Raw genomic sequence first — 19,948 nt, forward strand, 5'->3', positions numbered from 1 at the left:
TTAAAGCATTCCCCTTGAGAACGGGAACCAGACAAGGATGACTTTTATCACCACTCTTCTTCAATAACGTGCTGGAGTTCCTAGCCAGAGCAATTAGGCTAGAAAAAGAAATAAAGGGCACCCAAATTGGTAAGGAAGAAGTAAAAGTATCTCTATTTGCAGATGATATGATCTCAAACACAGAAAACCCCAAGGAATCCACAAGAAAACTACTGGAACTAATAGAAGATTTCAGCAAAGTATCAGGATACAAGATAAACATAAAAAAAAACAGTTGAATTCCTCTACATCAACAAAGAGAACTTCGAAGAGGAAATCACCAAATCAATACCATTTACAATAGCCCCTAAGAAGATAAAATACTTAGGAAGAAATCTAACTGGAGACATAAAAGACCTACACAAAGAAAACTGCAACACACTACTGCAAGAAACCAAAAGAGACCTACATAAGTGGAAAAACATACCTTGCTCATGGATAGGAAGACTCAACGTTGTAAAAATGTCTATTTTACCCCAAAAGATCTACAGATACAATGCAATCCCCATCCAAATTTCAACGGCATTTTTTAATGAGATGGAGAAACAAATCACCAACTTCATATAGAAAGGGAAGAGGCCCCAGATAAGTAAAGCATTACTGAAGAAGAACAAAGTGGGAGGCCTCACACTACCTGATTTTAGAACCATTATGCCATCACAGTAGTTAAAACTGCCTGGTACTGGTACGACAATAGATACATAGACCTATGGAACAAAACTGATAATCCAGATGTAAATTCATCCACCTATGAGCAGCTGATATTTGACAAAGATCTAAAGTCTGTTAACTGGGGAAAAGACAGCCTCTTTAACAAATGGTGCTGGTATAACTGGATATCCATCTGCAAAAAAATGAAACAAGATCCATACCTCACACTATGCACAAAAAATAACTCAATATGGATCAAAGACCTAAACATGAATTCGAAAAAGATCAAGACCACGGAAGAAAAAATAGGGACAATGCTAGGACCCTAATACATGGCATGAACAGAATACAAATCATAACTAACAATGCACAAACACCAGAAGAGAAACTAGATAAGTGGGAGCTCCTAAAAATCAAACACTTATGCTCATCAAAAGACTTTACCAAAAGAGTAAAAAGATAACGTACAGACTGGCTATGGCAAATCCCATCAGCGTCTAATCTCTAAAATCTACAAGATACTGTAAAACCTCAACAACAAAAAGACAAATAAGCCAATTAAAAAATGGGCAAAGCATATGAACATGCACTTCACCAAAGAAGACATTCAGGCAGCTAACAGATACATGAGGAAATGCTCACAATCATTAGCCATTAGAGAAATGCAAATCAAAACTGCAATGAGATACCACCTCACCCCAACAAGGCTGGCATTAATTCAAAAACCACAAAATAATAAATGTTGGAGAGGCTGTGGAGAGACTGGAACACTTATACATATCTGCTGGGAATGTAACATGGTACAACCACTTTGGGAATCAACTTCCCGCTTCCTTAAAAAGCTAGAAATAGAAGTACCATACGATCCAGCAATCCCACTCCTTGGAATATACCCTAGAGAAATAAGAGCTGTCACACGAAGATATATGCACACTCATGTTCACTGCAGCACTGTTTACAATAGTGAAAAGATGTAAACAACTTAGGTGCCCATCAGTGGATGAATGGATAAACAAATTATGGTATATTCACACAATGGAATACCACACACTGATAAAAAACAATGATGAATCTGTGAGACATCTCATAATATGGATGAATCTGGAAGGTATTATGCTCGGTGAAATTAGTCATTCGCAAAAGGACAAATATTGTATCAGACCACTATTATAAGAACTCAAGAAATGGTTTAAACACAGAATAAAATATTCTTTGATGGTTACAAGGGTGGGGAGGGAGGTAGAGGGGTATTCACTAACTAAACAGTAGATAAGAATTATCTTAGGTGAAGGGAAGGACAACACACAATACAGGGGAAGTCAGCACATTCAGCACAACTGGACTAAACCAAAAGCTAAGAAGTTTCTTGAATACAACCAAATACTTCAAGTGACAGAGTAGCAGGGGTGGGAGTCTGGGGACCATACTTTCAGGGTAAATCTAGGTCAACTGGCATAACAAAGTTTATTTAGAAAATGTTCTGCATCCCACTTTGGTTAGTGGCATCTGGGGTCTTAAAAGCTAGCAAGTGGACACCTAAGATACATCAATTGGTCTCAACCCACCTGGAGCAAAGGAGAATGGAGAACACCAAAGACACAAGGAAAATATCAGCCCAAGAGACAGAAAGGGCCACATAAACCAGAGACTCCATCAGCCCGAGACCAGAAGAACTAGATGATGCCCAGCTACCACCAATGACCATCCTGACAAGGATTACAACAGAGTCCCTGACAGAGCAGGAGAAAAATGTGGTACAGAACTCAAATTTTAGTAAGAAGACCAGACTTAATGATCTGAGACTAGAGAACCTCGGAAGACATGGCCCCTGGACTCTCTGTTAGCCAGAACTAAAACCATTCCCGAAGCCAACTCTTCAAAGATTAGACTGGACTATGGGACATAAAATGATACTTGTTATCTTAGTCATTTACTGCTGCTATAACAGAAATACCACAAGCAGATGACTTTAACACAAAGAAGTTTATTCTCTCACAATCCAGTAGGTTACAAGCCCAAATTCAGTGCGTCAGCTCCAGGAAAAGACTTATTGTCTGTGTTGGCTCTGGAGCAAGGTCCCTGTGATGCATCAGTCTTCCCTTGGTCTGGGAGCATCTCAGCGCAGGAACCTCAGGTCCAAAGGACATGCTGTGCTCCTGGTACTGCTTTCTAGGTGGTATGAGGTTCCCATGTGTCTCTGCTCACTTCTTTCTTTTATATCTCAGAAGAGATTGGCTTAAGACTCTCTAATCTTGTAGACCTCATCAGTATAACTGCTGCTAATCCATCTTATTACATCATAGAGATAGAGTTTATGATACATAAGGAAATCACATCAGATTCCAAAACGGTACATAATCATACAATACTGGGAATCATGACCCAGGCAAGTTGACAGATATTTTTGGGGGACACAATTCAATCCATGACACTCGTGAAGAGAGTGCTACTTAGCTCCAAGTAGATACATGAGACTAAATGGGCAGCTCCTGTCCAGAGGCGAGATGAGAAGGCAGAGAGGGTCACGAGCTGGTTGAATGGACACAGCAAATGTGGGTTGGAAAGGAGGAGTGTGCTGCCACAGTATAGGGAGAGCAGCTAGGGTCACATAGCAATGTGTGTATAAATTTTTGTATGAGAAACTGACTTGAACAGTAAACGTTCACTTAAAACAGAATAAAAAAATAACAAATGCTATCTAATAACAAAAAAATTGGGTGTTGTCCAACGATATGCTTTTCATTATAGACTTGGATATTCTTAGAAAAAGTTAAATTCTTGGTTTCTTTTAAAAGACTGATACAATTTCTGTGGGGCTGAGTAAAACCTCATTTTCTTGTAAGCATACGTTAGTGGGTTGAATAATGTCTTTCACATAAAGAAAATGTATCCGACCTTTTCCACTAGAAACCTTGGAAAGCTGACATAGATGCAGCCAGCCCTAATCCTCTTCAGCAAACCTAAAACTGGGTCCTAGTTAGTAATTGGCATGATCTTATTATTTGATATTGCAGTCTTTATGGGCTTATTCTATTTTATCCCCAGTATCTGGCACAGAGCAGGCACTGGGTGAATAATTGGACAAATAAATTGATCCCTAAGAAAACTAAGTAACTCTGATTTTCCTTAAAATTGTTTACAGGCCTTATACATGCTAGGTCACAAGGAAGTAGGCATTTAAAGCTAAGGGCACAACACAATGCAGAAATTAAAAGAAATTTGACCTAGATTATAGTTCTACATTGTAGAAAATATGTAAAGGACAGGTAAATACAAAACCACTGATAAAAGGACAGGTTTTAGTTTTGGAGGAGAGTGGTGGGAAGTTTTAGGGTACAGTTTCAGATCCTGCTTTCATACAGGGCTCCATTTAATTCTGTTCTCTTCCCCATGTGGGAGACAGCAAGAATCAAAGAGGTTAAGTCAGCTCCCCGAGCGATACTGTTAGTATGTCACAATGTCAGATTTCACTGACTCTGTCTGATTCTAAAATCCATGCTTTTGTCGTACACCACTTCCTCATGCAGCCAGCATACAAACTGCCTGCACACCACCATCACAATCAATTAGACCCACTCACATGCATAAAAGGAATGGACAAGTTGCTTCTCAATTACTTTGCCACTACCTTGGCCTTGCAACCATTAAGCAAATCATTTGACCTCTCTGTATTTATTTCTTAATACACAAAATGAAGAGAATCATAAATGATTCTTCTATTCTAACACAGCTTTCTAATTCTAAAAGGATTACACCTAGAGAGAGAATTCACTCTGAAGTAGTCCTCGATAACTAAACTCCTCAATATGTGGTCTAAGACAAAAGCTCACTTGCTAATATTATCTATTGGTACTAAGGAAAAGCTTTATATACAATCACTTCTAACACAGACATGATTAAATGACTGGAAGTTATGTGAAATCACAGTCCTTTCTAAAAATATTAATTTCCTTAAAATATTTAAAATTAGCATAATTCTCATACAGAGGTTATTTTTAATGTATTCCAGGAACAATGTCAGGTATTTTCTCCCATTCCCCCCAACCCCCTTTAAAGTCTTATACATTTGTTCTTGTGTTATTGATACCACCTCTTCTGCCTCTTGCTCTGTGTATTCCAAAACCAAAGCAATGACGAAGAATGCCAGAACTTAAGACATTTTTCTCAAAAAATAGTTCAAGTATCCTCCAAGAGCACAAAGCAAGGAAAAACCATTCTTTTCTGTACTTTTTTTTCCTTTTAAAGGAACAATTATTGCTCATTAAAATGTTTTTGAAAGTAGTTAAGCAAGAGCATTAAATCTAAGAAAAGGAAATGTGGATTCACTGCAAAAAAACCTTTTTACTATCTTGTCTGATAGTTACCTCAGAACATCCGTCTCTCCTGGTAACTAAGTTCTTTTTCTGCTAAAAACTCTGCACCCTGTACATGATTGCTTCACTGATTATTCAATACATGTTTACATGTCAGGCACTGGTTTAGATATCGGCAACAGAAAAGGAACATGGTAGAAAGACAAAGACCAAATTGTCTCAGAATTTACAGTTCCAAGGGAAACAAACAAACAAATTGGCAACCAGACTAATCTGACAATTGCTTGATGAAGGTAACTACACAGGCTATGGAAATGCTTTGGAAAGAGAAATCTACAGGCTGTGTAAATCTTTGTGCTAAGACAAGGGACAGAGAGGACACATGGTGGGAGAGTGTTACGGATCTGTGACACCACAAGCAGCACGGTAGGGCTGGAGCAGAGACTGCTTGGGGAGGCTGGAAAGGGCGCAGATGCTGGATGTTCTAGACAGGATCTGGTGCTAGAATAAGGTTCTGAGTTGGAAACAGGGTTATGGGTTCGACATAAAATAGGTGGTAACTGAAGACTGGAGACTGCAGGTCATCCAGGGAGCTTGTGCAGAGTAAGAAGAAACAGCCCAGGAAGAGCTGTGAGAAACACTAGTAATAAAAAAGTAAAAAGAAAAACAGGCAGAAAAAAGGAACCCTCATACACTGCTGCAGGTAATGTAAAATAGTGCAGCTGCTGTGGAAGTGTGGCAGCTCCTCAGGAGTTAAACACAGAATTACCATGTCACCTAGCAATTCCACTCCTGGGTGGTGGTGGTGGTGGTGGTTGTTAGGTGCCCTTGAGTTGGTTCTGACTCATAGCAACCCCGTGTACAACAGAATAAAACACTGCCCGGTCCTGCGCCATGCCCACAATTGTTGTTATGCTTGAGCCCACTGTTGCAGCCATCTGCAATCAATCCATCTCATGGAGGGTCTTCCTCTTTTCCGCTGACCCTGTTCTTTACCAAGCATGATGTCCTTCTCCAAGGACTGATCCCTCCTGACAACAGGTCCAAAGTATGTAAGACGTAGTCTCGCCATCCTTGCTTCGAAGGAGCATTCTGGCTGTACTTCTTCCGAGGTGGATTTGTTCGTTCTTTTGGCAGTCCGTAGTATATTCAATATTCTTCGCCAACACCACAATTCAAAGGCGTCAATTCTTCTTTGGTCTTCCTTATTCACTGTTCAGCTTTTGCATGCATACAATGTGACTGAAAATACCATGGCTTGGGTCAGGAGGGCCTTAGTTTCAAAACGACATCTTTGCTTTTCAACACTTCAAAGAGGTCTTTTGCAGCAGATTTGCCCAATGCAATGCATCTTTTGGTTTCTTGACTGCTGCTTCCATGGGTATTGATTGTGGAGCCAAGTAAAATGAAATCCTTGACAACTTCAATCTTTTCTCCATTTATCATGATGTTGCTTATTGGTCCAACTGGACTCCTGGGTATACACCCCAAATGGAAAGCAGAGACAAAATAGAAACTTATACACCAATGTTCACTGCATCATTATTCACAACAGTCAGAGGGTGGAAACAACTCACACGTTCATCAACAGATGAATGGATAAATAAAATGTGACTGACATATACAAGGAAAATATTATACAGCCATAAAGATAAATGAGTCCTGATACATGCTACAATATCAATGAACCTCGAAAACACACTGCGTGACATTAAGTCAGACATAAAAAGAGAAACATTTTATGATCTTTCTCATAGGAAATATCTGAAGAGGCAAATGTACACAGACAGAAAGTAGATTAGTGGTTACTAACGGCTGGGAGGAAGAGGGAGTCAAGAATCAATGGGTACAACATTACTGTTTGGAGTGATAAAAAAGTAGCTGCACAACAGGATGAATGTAATTAATGTCACTGAATTGTATACTTAAAAACAGTTAAAATGGAAATTTTGTGTCATATATATTTTACCTCAATACAACTGAAAGGAAGCGGAGGGAGGAAGGAAGAGCTCTCAGAGGAAACTAAGGAGCCAGAGTCCAGGAGCTGAACAACGGCGTGGGTAAGGAAATGTTTCCAGAATGAGGTGGTGTTTAAAGATTCCTGAAAGGTCAAGCAAAATAGACTGACAAATATCTTCTAGACAGCATTCTGAATGTGCTGTACAGGGACACAAATTAGTCCAATGCAAGGTTTTAAGACGATACGTGGTGAGCAAAGTTGGTATTTAATTTAAAGAAAACATATTAAGATACTATGCAGCACTTTCCACATGTAAGGGAAGACAAAGGCAGGATGCAATGGTGTAAAATATATATATGTATATATATTTTGCAAATGCCCACCTTCTCCAGCTTGAAATTAAGCACGTAGACCCTTGATTTAAAGACGGGATAGTGAAATATGGCACTGTGACATTGCCAAAGACTGGAATGCACGTCTGACTAATAGACCCAGAAGGAGAGAATGAAAGCACATTATTTTGGCTTGAGGTTCATTCATGACAACAAGATGCCTTATGCTTATATCAATATTTACTGTAACATAATTTACACATGCTCTCTGGGTAATGCAGGGAGAAGTTCTTCTAGGGGTAATATATACAACAGCAGCAAAATCATGTCTTATGCCTTATGGGAGGCTGAACTGAGCTTCTGTCTTCATATAATTCTTTGGTTAAACCCTGTCAGTACCAAAGACTCCTCACTAGTATTACAAAGAAAGTACAGCACTCACGATAAGATTTTTTTTTTATATAATTGCTTTATAAGCTTACTCTGTCCTAAGAAATAGTAATAACTGGCAATGTATGAAAATGATACCATAAGGAATACTGAATATTAAAATCTATTACTGTCTACTGCAGCTGTTCCCTTATTCCTTAAATAATTTTCATTCACATAAATTCACATGCAGACGTGATGAGAGACAGAGAGATGTTTCAGTGTGATCCCAATTTTGTTTCTTTTACGATGCAACGGGGATAACAACAGTGCGTTTATCAAAATATTTGCAGGCTGGCAGAGGTTTTGGTTTGCTACTGCTTGGGGAACAATAAGGAATAACCTGAATAAGACTACAGAAAGCCTGGATGCAGGATGCCGATCTTCTGAACATTTCTTACATCTTACGTCCCTCCACCCCCCGATAAAGTTCCAGACTTTCCTTTTAAGGAAAACTTCGAGAAAAGACTAAAATGATATATTATTCAGTAGAAAATAAATTCTATGAGAGTAGGAACTTCACTGGTTGATTGACCATGTACCCCCAGAACCTAACACATTTTCTGACACACAGTGGATTCTCAATAAACATCTGTTGAACGAATGCTGTTGTATGTAGTGTGCAATAACTCAGCTGGCCAACAGAAGAAGGCCTAATAAAGAACAATGTGTCTTGTAAACTTACTGATGAGAATTCTTCACGTAGCACTTTGCAGGGCTTACACTAAAAAGATCAGTTAATGATCTGGCAACCAATAAAAACTATTGTTTAAGAAAACCAGTCCAGTGGCTTACTCTGAGGGATTAGCTTTTGTATTTATTTTACATAAGTAAATGTTTTTAATGTCCCACTCCTTCCCACTCTGAGATTTTTAGTTAAGATTAGATTGTTCTCTTGCTGCAGAAATTGATTTGTTAATTACAGTTAACTCATTCTACACTTGGCAAATAAAAATAATATAGCATACTGATGCAAATTAATCTATGGTCAATAATCTTTCAAAAATTGGTCACTTTGTCATTGATTACCCACTGAGCTCAAGAGTACATTTTTCTCTGCAAAGTATAATTATATTATAGATTCATATTAGTGGTCATTACAGCCTGAATAGCTTGCTATTTAGAGCACTAAAAAAAAGAAAAAATACAATGTATAATAACCTAACCAAAAAAACCCAAACCTGTTGCCGTCGAGTTGATGCCGACTCATAGCATCGCTATGAGTAATGTAGAATAGATCTTTGAAATTTGATTACTTTCAGGTTCCAATACTAATGAAGGAGGCTTGGTGGTGCAAAGGTTAAGCGCTCAGCTGCTAATCAAAAGGTTGGTAATTCAAGCTCATCCAGCATCTCCACAGGAGAAAGACCTGGCCGATGGGGCAGTTCTACTCCATCACATGGGGTCATTATGAGTCGGAATAGACTCGATGATACCCCAAAACAACAACAACAATATCAATTCCCAAATCTCTATAAATTCTTTTCCATCACCCATTTATCAGTTTGTTATATTATGGTGGCATCATACTACTGTGATGCTGGAAGCTATGCCACCAGTATTTCAAATACCCGCAGGGTCACCCATTGTAGACAGGTTTCAGGAAGAAAGGCCTGCCTATCTAATTCCAAAAATCAGCCAATGAAAACCCGATGGTTCACCACAGAATATAGTCTGATACAGAGCTGGAAGATGAGCTTCCTAGCTTGGAAGACACTCAAAATACACAGTGGCCACAACAATGGACTCGAGCATACTAGGGATCGAGAAGATGGTGCAGGACTGGCAATGTTTCATTCTGCTGTGCATGGGTTGCCACAGGTTGGAGCCAACTCGCTGGCAACTAACATCAACAACAACACAATTTCTTGTTAACTTTCAAATGCTCCACTATACAAGAAAGTATTCTTTTACTTCTCTAGGAAACCAGATGATCGTAGCCTTCAGGAGAGGATTCCTGTGCTTTCTTAATCACTCCTAATCACACACGACAGCATACTTTGGAACCAACCATGGTTTATGCAATATATGTATCTCTGAAAAGCAGGCATTCAAAGGGAAAATACTCCTCCACCACATATGAAGGAGAATGGGGGTATAGTGGGTGGGGAGGGACAGAAGGGAGCCTTATACTTCTGACAGTGTCACAAGAGAACACTAACTTGTAAAGAAGTTAGACTCAACCCTATTAAGCATTTTGTAAGAGGCATCCCTGTTTAGATAAACAAATGAATAAGCAAGTTGTTGTTTCATTGTTTCTCCCCAGGACTATCACCTCCGAAGTACAACACTGGCATCCCTGGATGGTATAAACGATTAACACGATCAGCCGTTAACCAAAATGCTGGAGGTTCGAGTTCCTCCAAAGGTGCCTGGGAAGAAAGGCCTGGAGATCTACTACCAAAAAATCAGCCATTGAAAACCCTATGGAGCACAGTGTTACTCTGACACACATGGGGTCACCATGAGTCTGTGCTAAATCGACAGAAACTTGCAAAGTACAACACTGCTGATTAGGAGAGAAACTGTTGAGCAAAAAGGTGTGGCCCTGTTTCCAAGAACAGAACCCAGCTAAAGGTGCCTTTATGATACCAGTACCATCTGTTGAGCTGGCAATAGAAAATGTTAGCATACATTGAGAAATATTTTGAATACAGAATTAAGAAAACAAATCACAATCCACTTATAAAACAATAAAACTATAGCAACCAAAGAGAATTTAAAGACTCATTTGAGGTCAAATCCCAGGACATGTCATGCTTTGCCCATTGTTAGGACAGCATCTTAGTCTAACTAAAATTTCAGATGTTAGTGCCTTCTGTGTATTGATTTTTCTTTTTTTAATTTTTTACCTCATTGCACTTGCTTATTCGCCTCGCTACAATAAGCTGGATCATTCCACGTTTGTTTCCTTCAGTGGACATAGACCTCCTTAGGGTTTCCATAGCATCTTGGTTTGTCTTGCCCAACAGGGATTCTCCATTTACTGCTATCAGTTGATCATTCACCCGAAGCCTTCCGTCCTGGGAAAACAGGTAAAAATAAATGCTATGAAATAGTCTGTTATGAAACAAGCTGCTTTCCCTTTAATTAAAAAATAAATAAATAAAAACGAAAACAACACAAAACAAAAAACCTTTAATCCTAATGGATTATGCCCAATTGAACACTGGCATAATAACATCTACGCAGCCATTGTAGCCTGTGTCTATTTCAATCACTTATACATTTGTAAATCAAGTCATTATCATAATCTGTTTACCAAAATAGCATACTAATTCAAAGGACACAAAGCGATTACTTTCTCCCTTCCAGAGACCCCCATAGAGATTATTTACAATCCAAGACCTGGAAAAGCTCAAGGCCATTAGACAATTGCAGAAAAGTGTCCCCAAACCAAACAGCCAGAAAATTTTCTCTAGCATGTTAAATAGGATACAGGAACCCAATCGGAGGGAAGAAGGGGGGGGAAAATGAGCCTTTACTGTATACACACTTTGTGCCGGGACCTAGACTAAGGCTTTGCACAGATTATCTCCATTTAACTAGAATGAGCATGAGTTGAAGTTTGTGTAAGATTAAAAAATGAAGAGATGAAATTATGGACTTCATCCCAAAATGACACATCACTAGGATTTCTCCTAGCTATTTGATTATGGAGTATTGTGAAGAAATCAGAAAACATTTGTTAAATGTATACATTTCCAAAATAGGAATAGAGCTGAAATGAAAATGATTTTGTTAGCAGATATACAATTCATAAAGTTGACACGTGCTTACTTTAGATGCTGCTCCTCCATTAATAATGGACTTGACAAAGATTCCCAAGTCTGCATGGTTCTCTTTGGACCGGTTCCCTTTGACACTAACACCAAGACCAGCCGATCCTGAATCATTAAGTGGAACTTCAAACGTCAAAAATTCCCTGGTGCCATCGGGTGTGAGAACAATATCCTCGTCTTCTGCTTTCTAACAGAGAACAAAATTGCACAGCACATTATATTTCAATGTTTGTTTCTCACAGTTATTTTCAAAGGCCATTAATAAGCAGTTCTTTAATCATAACAGGCATAGTATTTCCACCAAAGTTACATGATAACAGTACATTTGCACCTCCTCCAGATGATTCCTGAATCGGATGTTAATATTTTTATGCATCACTTGTTTCAATACAGAAACAAACCTGTATTAGTTATCTAGTGCTGCTACAACAGAAATACAAGTGGATGGCTTTAACAAAGAGAAATTTATTTCTTCACAGTAAAGTAGGCTAAAAGTCCAAATTCAGGGTATCAGCTCCAGGGAAATGCTTTTTGTCTCTGTCGGCCTTCTCATCAATGTTCCCCCGGACTAGGAGCTTCTCTGCGCAGGGATCCGGGTCCAAACAACACGCTCTGCTCTTGGCACTGCTTTCTTAGTGGTATGAGGTCCCCCTGTCTCTCTGCTCCCTTCTCTTTTATATCTCAAGAGATTGCCTCAGGATATAATCCAATCTTGTAGATAGAGTCCTGCCTCACTAACAAAACTGCTGCCCATCCTCCCTCATTAACATCATAGAGGCAGGATTTACAACACATAGGAAAATCACACAATACTGGGAATCGTGGCCCAACCAAACTAAACACACATTTTTGGGGGAACATAATTCAATCCATGAGAAAACCAAAACCAGATCATAAGAAAAATAGGAAAACAATGTAATGGAAAGACTGAGTAGATCTATATACTTGTGTTTTTTTTTGGAAGGAGGTGCTGTTTACATGCTCTAAACCACAGGAAGCAAACAGTAACACTAAAATCAAAACAAATAAATATAATAACTCATTTGTCCTTTTTTAATTAGGAATTTTCAATGTTATTCATAGTTTAATGTTCACTAATGGTGTATCTTTTTCATTCACAAGCAATAAGAAATCCTGATGACACAAAGTCAAAAGAAGGAAGTATTCATGTTCAGAGAGCTACTAAAAAGTTTAACCTTCAACATCTGTGGGATAAAGTGCAGATCAACAACATTAGAGAAAAAATTTCCACAATACTGTATCATACATAACACAGATAGTGACTATCATTCAAACACTGTTGTTTAATTAATTAGTTGTATATGCAAGCTTTGTTTTCATAATCTCAAGTCACCAAATTCTTAAGAGGATTATTTTAAAATGCAATGCATTTATGATACACACACTCTTGCCTATCATTTAAAACAGAGAGGAAGAAAGGAAAGCTTAATATATACTCTGATTAAGTTGGAGTGACACGGTGTATTGTCATTAAGAAACATTCTACCCTAGAAAAAGAAGCAGTCTATCTACCTTCTGAACTCTTCAGCAATTACATCCACTGTCAAGACTTCAACCACCACCTCAACACTGATCATCTCCAAATCAGTAAGACAGGAGCTCATTTCCAACCACATATGTAAGAAACATGTGGCACAGGCTCCTCAAATGACAAGCCGAGCCCTCATCTACTTCTACAACCTACTTCTCTTTTCGCACTATTAAAATACTTTGCCAGGATCCACTCATTCAAGCTGTAATTGTCAAATTGCACCTGAGGAATGCTTATATATATAATGGAATATAGCTAAGCTAGAATATAATGTATCTTTTAAAAATCTAATTTTTGAAGAATCGTCAACAGTACATATAAATATAACCTACTGCAGACAGATGGAAATATGAGTAGACTGCCATTTGTTTCTTTGCATCCAATCAAATTTTTGAAATTTTTAAATTAGAATCAAAATTAATATAATAATGATAAAATGATTTTTAAAGGAAGTTGGAGACAATCTCAGATGGAATCTGAGATGCTTCAATCAGATGTCTCAATTAGATGGAAATAATGTCTGGAAGTGTAGGATTTATCAACAATAGACTACTCTTTCAGATGATAATACAAGTGATATACTATTTTTAAATTTAAAAATCCATAATAATGTTATTTTTAAAGTGACATTTCTAATTAGTACACAAGGTTGACATTTTATGGGCATACATTCTTTATTCCATCTCAAAAGACTGTTTTGTAGTTATCAGGACAATGTACATTTCCATGAAATAAAATTAAATTGCTAACATGGAAATTATATAAAAAAGACTACAACAAAAAAAAGAACAAGTTGAAAAGATACAGGGCAATAGCTATGTTAACTCTGCAAAGTAAACACATTTCAGTATCAAAGTCAAGACAAAGCCTGAGCCTGCTCACCATAAGAACTCTCTTATATTTACAACATTCCCAGAAAATAATTACATTTCAAATCAAACCAATGTATTGGAGAGACCCATAAAACCCATTGCGTCCAGTCAATTCCAACTCATAGCAACTCTAAAGGACAGAGCAGAACTGCCCCGTAGGGTTTCCAAGGAGCAGCTGGTGGATTCGAACTACCAACCTTTTGGTTAGCAGCCGAACACTTAACCACTGCGCCACCAGGGCTCTGCAGTGGAGAGAAGTAACATCAAATACCCACATCAAAAGTACACTCACATATTTAGTATGCAAAAGTATCTTTGCATCCTTGTAATGATCTATAAACACTAAATTCATCTCAACTTTTATTTTTATACATATGGTTCGAAACAATTGAAGAGTCTATTAAATAATGGCTTTGTGAGAATGGAGAGAGTCACCTCAGTATAAAATCCATTATACAAACATAATGCACAGGTAATTTTTTTTTATTTGAAATTCAAAATAGTATCCATAGCATCAAAAAACACCATAGTCCTCTTCTACTTTACAATCTGAAGTAACTGAAAGATAAAATTTGCTTTATCAATCAGTGTTTATATTCTTGGAAAACAATGCATTAGCAAAGACACAGAAACCAAAGCTAGTCCTTAGGTAGACACCAAAAACCAAAACCCATTGCCACTGAGTCAATTTCAACTCAAAGCAACCCTACAGGACAGAGTACAACTGCCCCTTAAGTAGACACATTTAGGTCTAATCGTTCATTACATATATTTGCCCCAAATATGGAAGTTTCTTAATTGTCATTTACTGATTTCCATCTTCAGCTTGGCTTTTTAATTTTTACTGATTTTGACATTTTCAGTTTCACTAAGGTTTAAAATTTGCATTTTTTCCACTTGAAAATGCAGATAAGCTGACTGAAAAACATGAAGAAAATTTTTAACTTAGTTGGAATCATTTCCTGACATGCCCTACTCTGAATCTATCTTAAAAGAGAGTATATTCTCCATGAGAGACTTTCATTTAAGAAAACTACAAGATAGGCATATTTTTTTTTTCAGCTCTGTCCATCAAGTCTTCAGTCATTATCATCATTAAAAACATCCTAGTGAGATTGTACTTTCCATTTGATATTTCATTATTAATCCATTTGGCTCTTGACCTAAGATGAAAATTAATGCCAGCTTTAGAACTTCATTCTCTGGAAGTAAAATGTTGAAAAATTTGGTTTTCAGAAACAATTTGATCCCATTTATATGAAGTATCTAATATAGGCAAATGCATGAAGACAAAAGTTTATTAGTGGATACCATCAGCTGGGGGGAGGGAGGAACAGGAAGGTAACGGCTGAAGGGGTACCAGGCTTCTGTGTGAGGCCATGAAAAACTCTTAGAAATAGATAGTAGTGATGGTTGTACAACATGGTGAACGTAATTAATGTCAGTGAATTGTACACTCACAAATGCTTAATACAGCAATTTTTTTCTATATATTTTACAATAAAATGTTTAAAACCCCACAACTTGAAATGCTGCATCACAGCGAACTTGCACAAAGTCATACTCATATTCAGATCCTTACATGTCGACATAAAGTAGAAGCTAGTTTTCTATCGCCTTTGTTGTTATTCAGCCCAAATTTTTTGCCTTCTTTATCAACCATTTCTTGGGGAGTCAAGTTCTACAGAAATGCAATAAATGTATTTTCTTTAACTTGTCCTTCAAACCATTTGTTTATGCACGATCACGTCACATAAGCACCTACATGTATGCACACTCAGATGAATTTTCCCATCAATGCGACTTATCAGTTCTTATTTTGCCTATTACTGCATCGGCAATTGTGTCTTTTGGTGCTCAGAAAAAAGGGCATTTTTGCTAAGCATATTAAAAATACAGAATACCTGCTGAACGGGCAGTAAGAAAGCTATTCACTGCCCCTACTATCCTCAAAGCAGCAGAAAAGAAGCACAATTAATCTGCACTGAGACAGAAAAAATATTCACAAGTGACTAGCACCAAAGCCTACTTTTCTGCTGCCCCAAACAACAGTTCAATACCAGTGTGGAAGGTACACCAGGCCAACAGGCAGCTCTCAATCTGCAGATAATCTGCATCATGGGTTTATCTCCAGGAGAAGAAATAAAAGATTATGTTAAGTAGCTATGCGGAGGAATTCACTGGATGGCAATGGGTTTGGTTTATGTTAAATAGCAGAAATTCTAATCATAAGAAGAGTAATTTCTAAACCTCACTATATAAAAAATTTGATGAGTGTACAAAATGTTATGAATGGAGACAAAAGAAACATGATATGTGTGTACATGTCACAGGATTACAGAAGTGAGTCCATTATCTGACTTTGGGCTTTGCAAGTAAATAAATGGCTCTGCAAACATTTTATCACTCCCACTACGATTCATTGATTTCCCTTTCAAATATTCCACCTTTCTTCATAGAGTTAATATCTTTAATGCACAAATGCTGAAAAATTAATAAAAAAGAGATGTACACTCCCACAACAAATTGGAAAGGAATGTGAACAAGTGGCTCATTAAAGAAAGATAAGCAGAACAATAAATAAGCCACGTTGGATATTACTAACAATGAATGACATGCAAATTAATCTAGCAACAAATAATTATCAAATTCATAGTTTTCTTTTTCTTTTTTTAAATTATTATATCCAGCAATGTAGAGATGAAATGGATACTTTCTTGTACTGCTGGTAAAAATATCAAAAGGTACAATGTTTGTGGAAGCCAATGTGACAATGCTTAACAAACGCCCCTCTGTTTTGCTTACTGCTTAACCCAGAGATGTTATTTTTAGTAATATATCCTTAAAAAACTAATTGTGGTCATGTGAATATTTAACTGCAAGGATGTTCACTGCTTTAATTATAACAGCTAAAAACTGAAAACAATCTACATGTATGACACTAAGTAGATTAAGGAATATCTACACAATGGAATACATTCCACTATTAAATTGTGTTAGAAAAATATTTAATGACACAGAAAAATACTTAACATTAAGAAATTGGGTTTATCCCATGGATTTTCAAAATTTTCAGAACTTCACCCATCATAACCTGAACATCCTATCTTTATGAATTTTTTAATGCCTATCTTCCCACGTCAGTTAGAAACTCTAAAATGAAGGGATTTATGTCAGTCTTTTCTGGTGCCTGGAATATTATACACACACACACAAACACATATTATCTATATAGGTAAATAAAAATAGTCATCAGAATGGCGACAACTGAAGAGACAGAATTGCAAGTGATATTTTTAAAAATTATTTATTATATTTTGGTGAAAATATACTTAGCAAAACATACACCAAGTCAACAATTTCTACAGGTACAATTTAGTGACACCGATCACATTCTTCAAGTTGTACGACCATTCTTGCTATCCTTTTCCAAATTATTCCACCACCATTAACATAAACCCACTGCCCCCTAAGCTTCTCATTTAACCTTTGAGTTCCTGTTGTCAATCTGACCACATAGAAATACTTCTTTAGAAGAGCACAAAGCTCAAGGCAGACATTCTCTCCTAATTAAGCTAAGCTGTTTGGTTTAAAGACAGCTTAAAGGGATAGTTTCAGTTTAAGGTTTAAGGCTTAACTATTATCTCAGGGCAAGTTTTGGGAAGGGGTAATCCAGCATGAATGGCTCTAGAAAGTCTGAATTCCAAGAGAATATTTAAAATTCTGTACCACATATCCCTCTTTTTGATCAGGGTTTGTCTATAGATTCTCTCATCAAAAGATTTAGTAACGGTAGCCATCTTTGCCCCAATTCTTAATTTGCTTGTTCATATTTTTCTTGTTGAGTTGCAGTTCTTTAAATATTCTGTATATGAACCTTTACCAGATACATGATTTGCAAATATTTCCTCCAGTTGTGTGGGCTGCCTTTTCACTTTCTTTACAGTGTCCTTTGATGCACAAATGTTTTTTAATTTTAATGAAGTAAAATTTACCTGATTTTTCCTTTGGTTGCTTGTGTTTTTGGTGTCATATGTAAAAACGTTACGTAATCCAAGGGCACAAAGATTTACTTCTATGCTTTCTTCTAAAAGTTTTTAGAACTTTACCTCTTACATGTAGGTCTTTGATCCATTTTGAGTTAATTTTTGGACATGGTGTCAGTGAGAGGTCCAAATTCATCCTTTTGCACATTTATATCCAGTTTTCCCAGCAACATTTGTTGAAAAGACTAATCATTTCCCAGTGAATGGTCTTTGCATGTTTGTTAAAAACGAACTGGGTGTAGACTTATAGATTTATTTCTGGATTCTCAATTCTATTCTATTGATTTATGTCTTATGTTATGCCAGCATCAACTGCCTTGATTTCTGAAACTTTGCAGTTAAGTTTTTGTTTAATTGTGCTTTAGGTGAAAGTTTACAGTGCAAATTAGTTTCACATTAAAAAATTTATACACATATTGTTTTGTGCCACTGGTTGCAATGCCACAATGTGTCAGCACTCTCCCCCTTTCCCTTTCCACCCCGAGTTCCCCATGTCCATTTGTCCAGTTTTCCTGTCCCTTCCTGCCTTCTCATCTTTGCTTTTGGGCAAGTGTTGCCCATTTGGTCTTGTATACTTGATTGAACTAAGAAGCACGTTCCTCACATGTATTATTTGTGTTACAGGCCTGTATAATCTTTAGGTGAAGGGCTGGCTTCAGGAGTGGCTTCAGTTCTGAGTTAGCAGGGTGTCCAGGGGCCACACTCTCGTGGATTCCTCCAGTCTCTATCAGACCAGTAAATCTGGTCTTTTTTTGTGATTTTTTTTTTTTTTCTTTTTATTGTACTTTAGATGAAGGTTTACAGAACTGGTTTCTCATTCAACAGTTAGTACATATATTGTTTTATGACATTGGTTAACAACCCCACAACATGTCAAGACTCTCCCTTCTCGACCTTGGGTTCCCTATTACCAGCTTTCCTGTCCCCTCCTGCCTTCTAGTCCTTGTCCCTGATGTTGTCCCCTTTAGTCTTGTTTTGTTTTATGGGCCCAACTAATCTTTGGCTGAAGGGTGAACCTCAGGAGTGACTTCATTACTGAGCTAAAACGGTGTCTGGGGGCCACACTCTCAGGGTTTCTCCAGGCTCTGTCAGGTCAGTAAGTCTGGTTTTTTTTTTTTTGAGAGTTAGAATTTTGTTCTACATTTTTCTCCAGCTCTGACCGGGACCCTCTACTGTGATCCCTGTCAGAGCAGTCAGTGGTGGTAGCTGGGCACCATCTAGTTCTTCTGGGCTCAGGCTGGTGAAGGATGTGTTTCATGTAGTCCTTTACTCCTTTGGGCTATTATTTTCCTCGTATCTTTGGTTTTCTTCATTTTCCTTTGCTCCAAACATGATAGGACTAATAGACGTTATCTTGGATGGCCATTCACAATCTTTTAAGACCCCAGACACTACTCACAAAAGTAGGAAGTAGGACGTTTTCTTTATGAACTATGTGATGCTAACTGACCTAGATGTCTCCCGAGACTGCAAGTGATTTTACTCTTCTTCTGTGCCTAACTGAACTTTCTACAGTCAATGCCCATTACTTTTAAATATAAAAAGCCAGTTGTGTACTATTTCTTTAATTCTTCTTCCTCAAAACACAATGTGTGGGTTGGGGGGAAGCGTACATATGTTGGGCAAGGACTGGTGCTGGGAGGAGGAGACCAGGACTGTGGATGTCTACCTTATGATGACTCTAACAAAGCAATTTGTTAGATCAGTATCACATATAATGGCAGATCATTACATTCCCATAGCTAACAAAAATTTTTTATAGAAGTTAAAGAAAGTTAATGTTGACCCATTAGTAACATAAAAATCAAGGGAGCCTCTTCTCACCATCTTCACTAATAAGATGTCATCTGAATATGAGGTTCTTTTTTATTTCTTTGTTTGCAAAATTCAATCATGTTTTATGGAGATTAAATAACATGAGGGTATTCCAGATAAATATTAATAAAAATATTTGTTTTTAATTAAGAGGATT

General features: G+C 37.4%; 1 protein-coding gene across 8 annotated transcripts in view; it reads right to left on the bottom strand.

The window, feature by feature from the left end:
- The window catches only part of PARD3 (par-3 family cell polarity regulator), a 651,375-nt gene that overhangs the window by 283,527 nt on the left and 347,900 nt on the right, over positions 1–19,948 (bottom strand). For all 8 annotated transcript variants that reach the window (XM_023741946.1, XM_023741944.1, XM_023741942.1 and 5 more), the window contains 2 exons: positions 11,505–11,693; positions 10,577–10,747 (listed from right to left, as the gene is read on the bottom strand). In XM_023741946.1, the coding sequence (XP_023597714.1) occupies positions 10,577–10,747; positions 11,505–11,693 (360 nt within the window). The remainder of the gene's footprint in view (positions 1–10,576; positions 10,748–11,504; positions 11,694–19,948) is intronic.

Source organism: Trichechus manatus, unplaced genomic scaffold (assembly GCF_000243295.1).
Source record: "Trichechus manatus latirostris isolate Lorelei unplaced genomic scaffold, TriManLat1.0 scaffold00195, whole genome shotgun sequence".
NCBI lineage: Eukaryota > Metazoa > Chordata > Mammalia > Sirenia > Trichechidae > Trichechus > Trichechus manatus.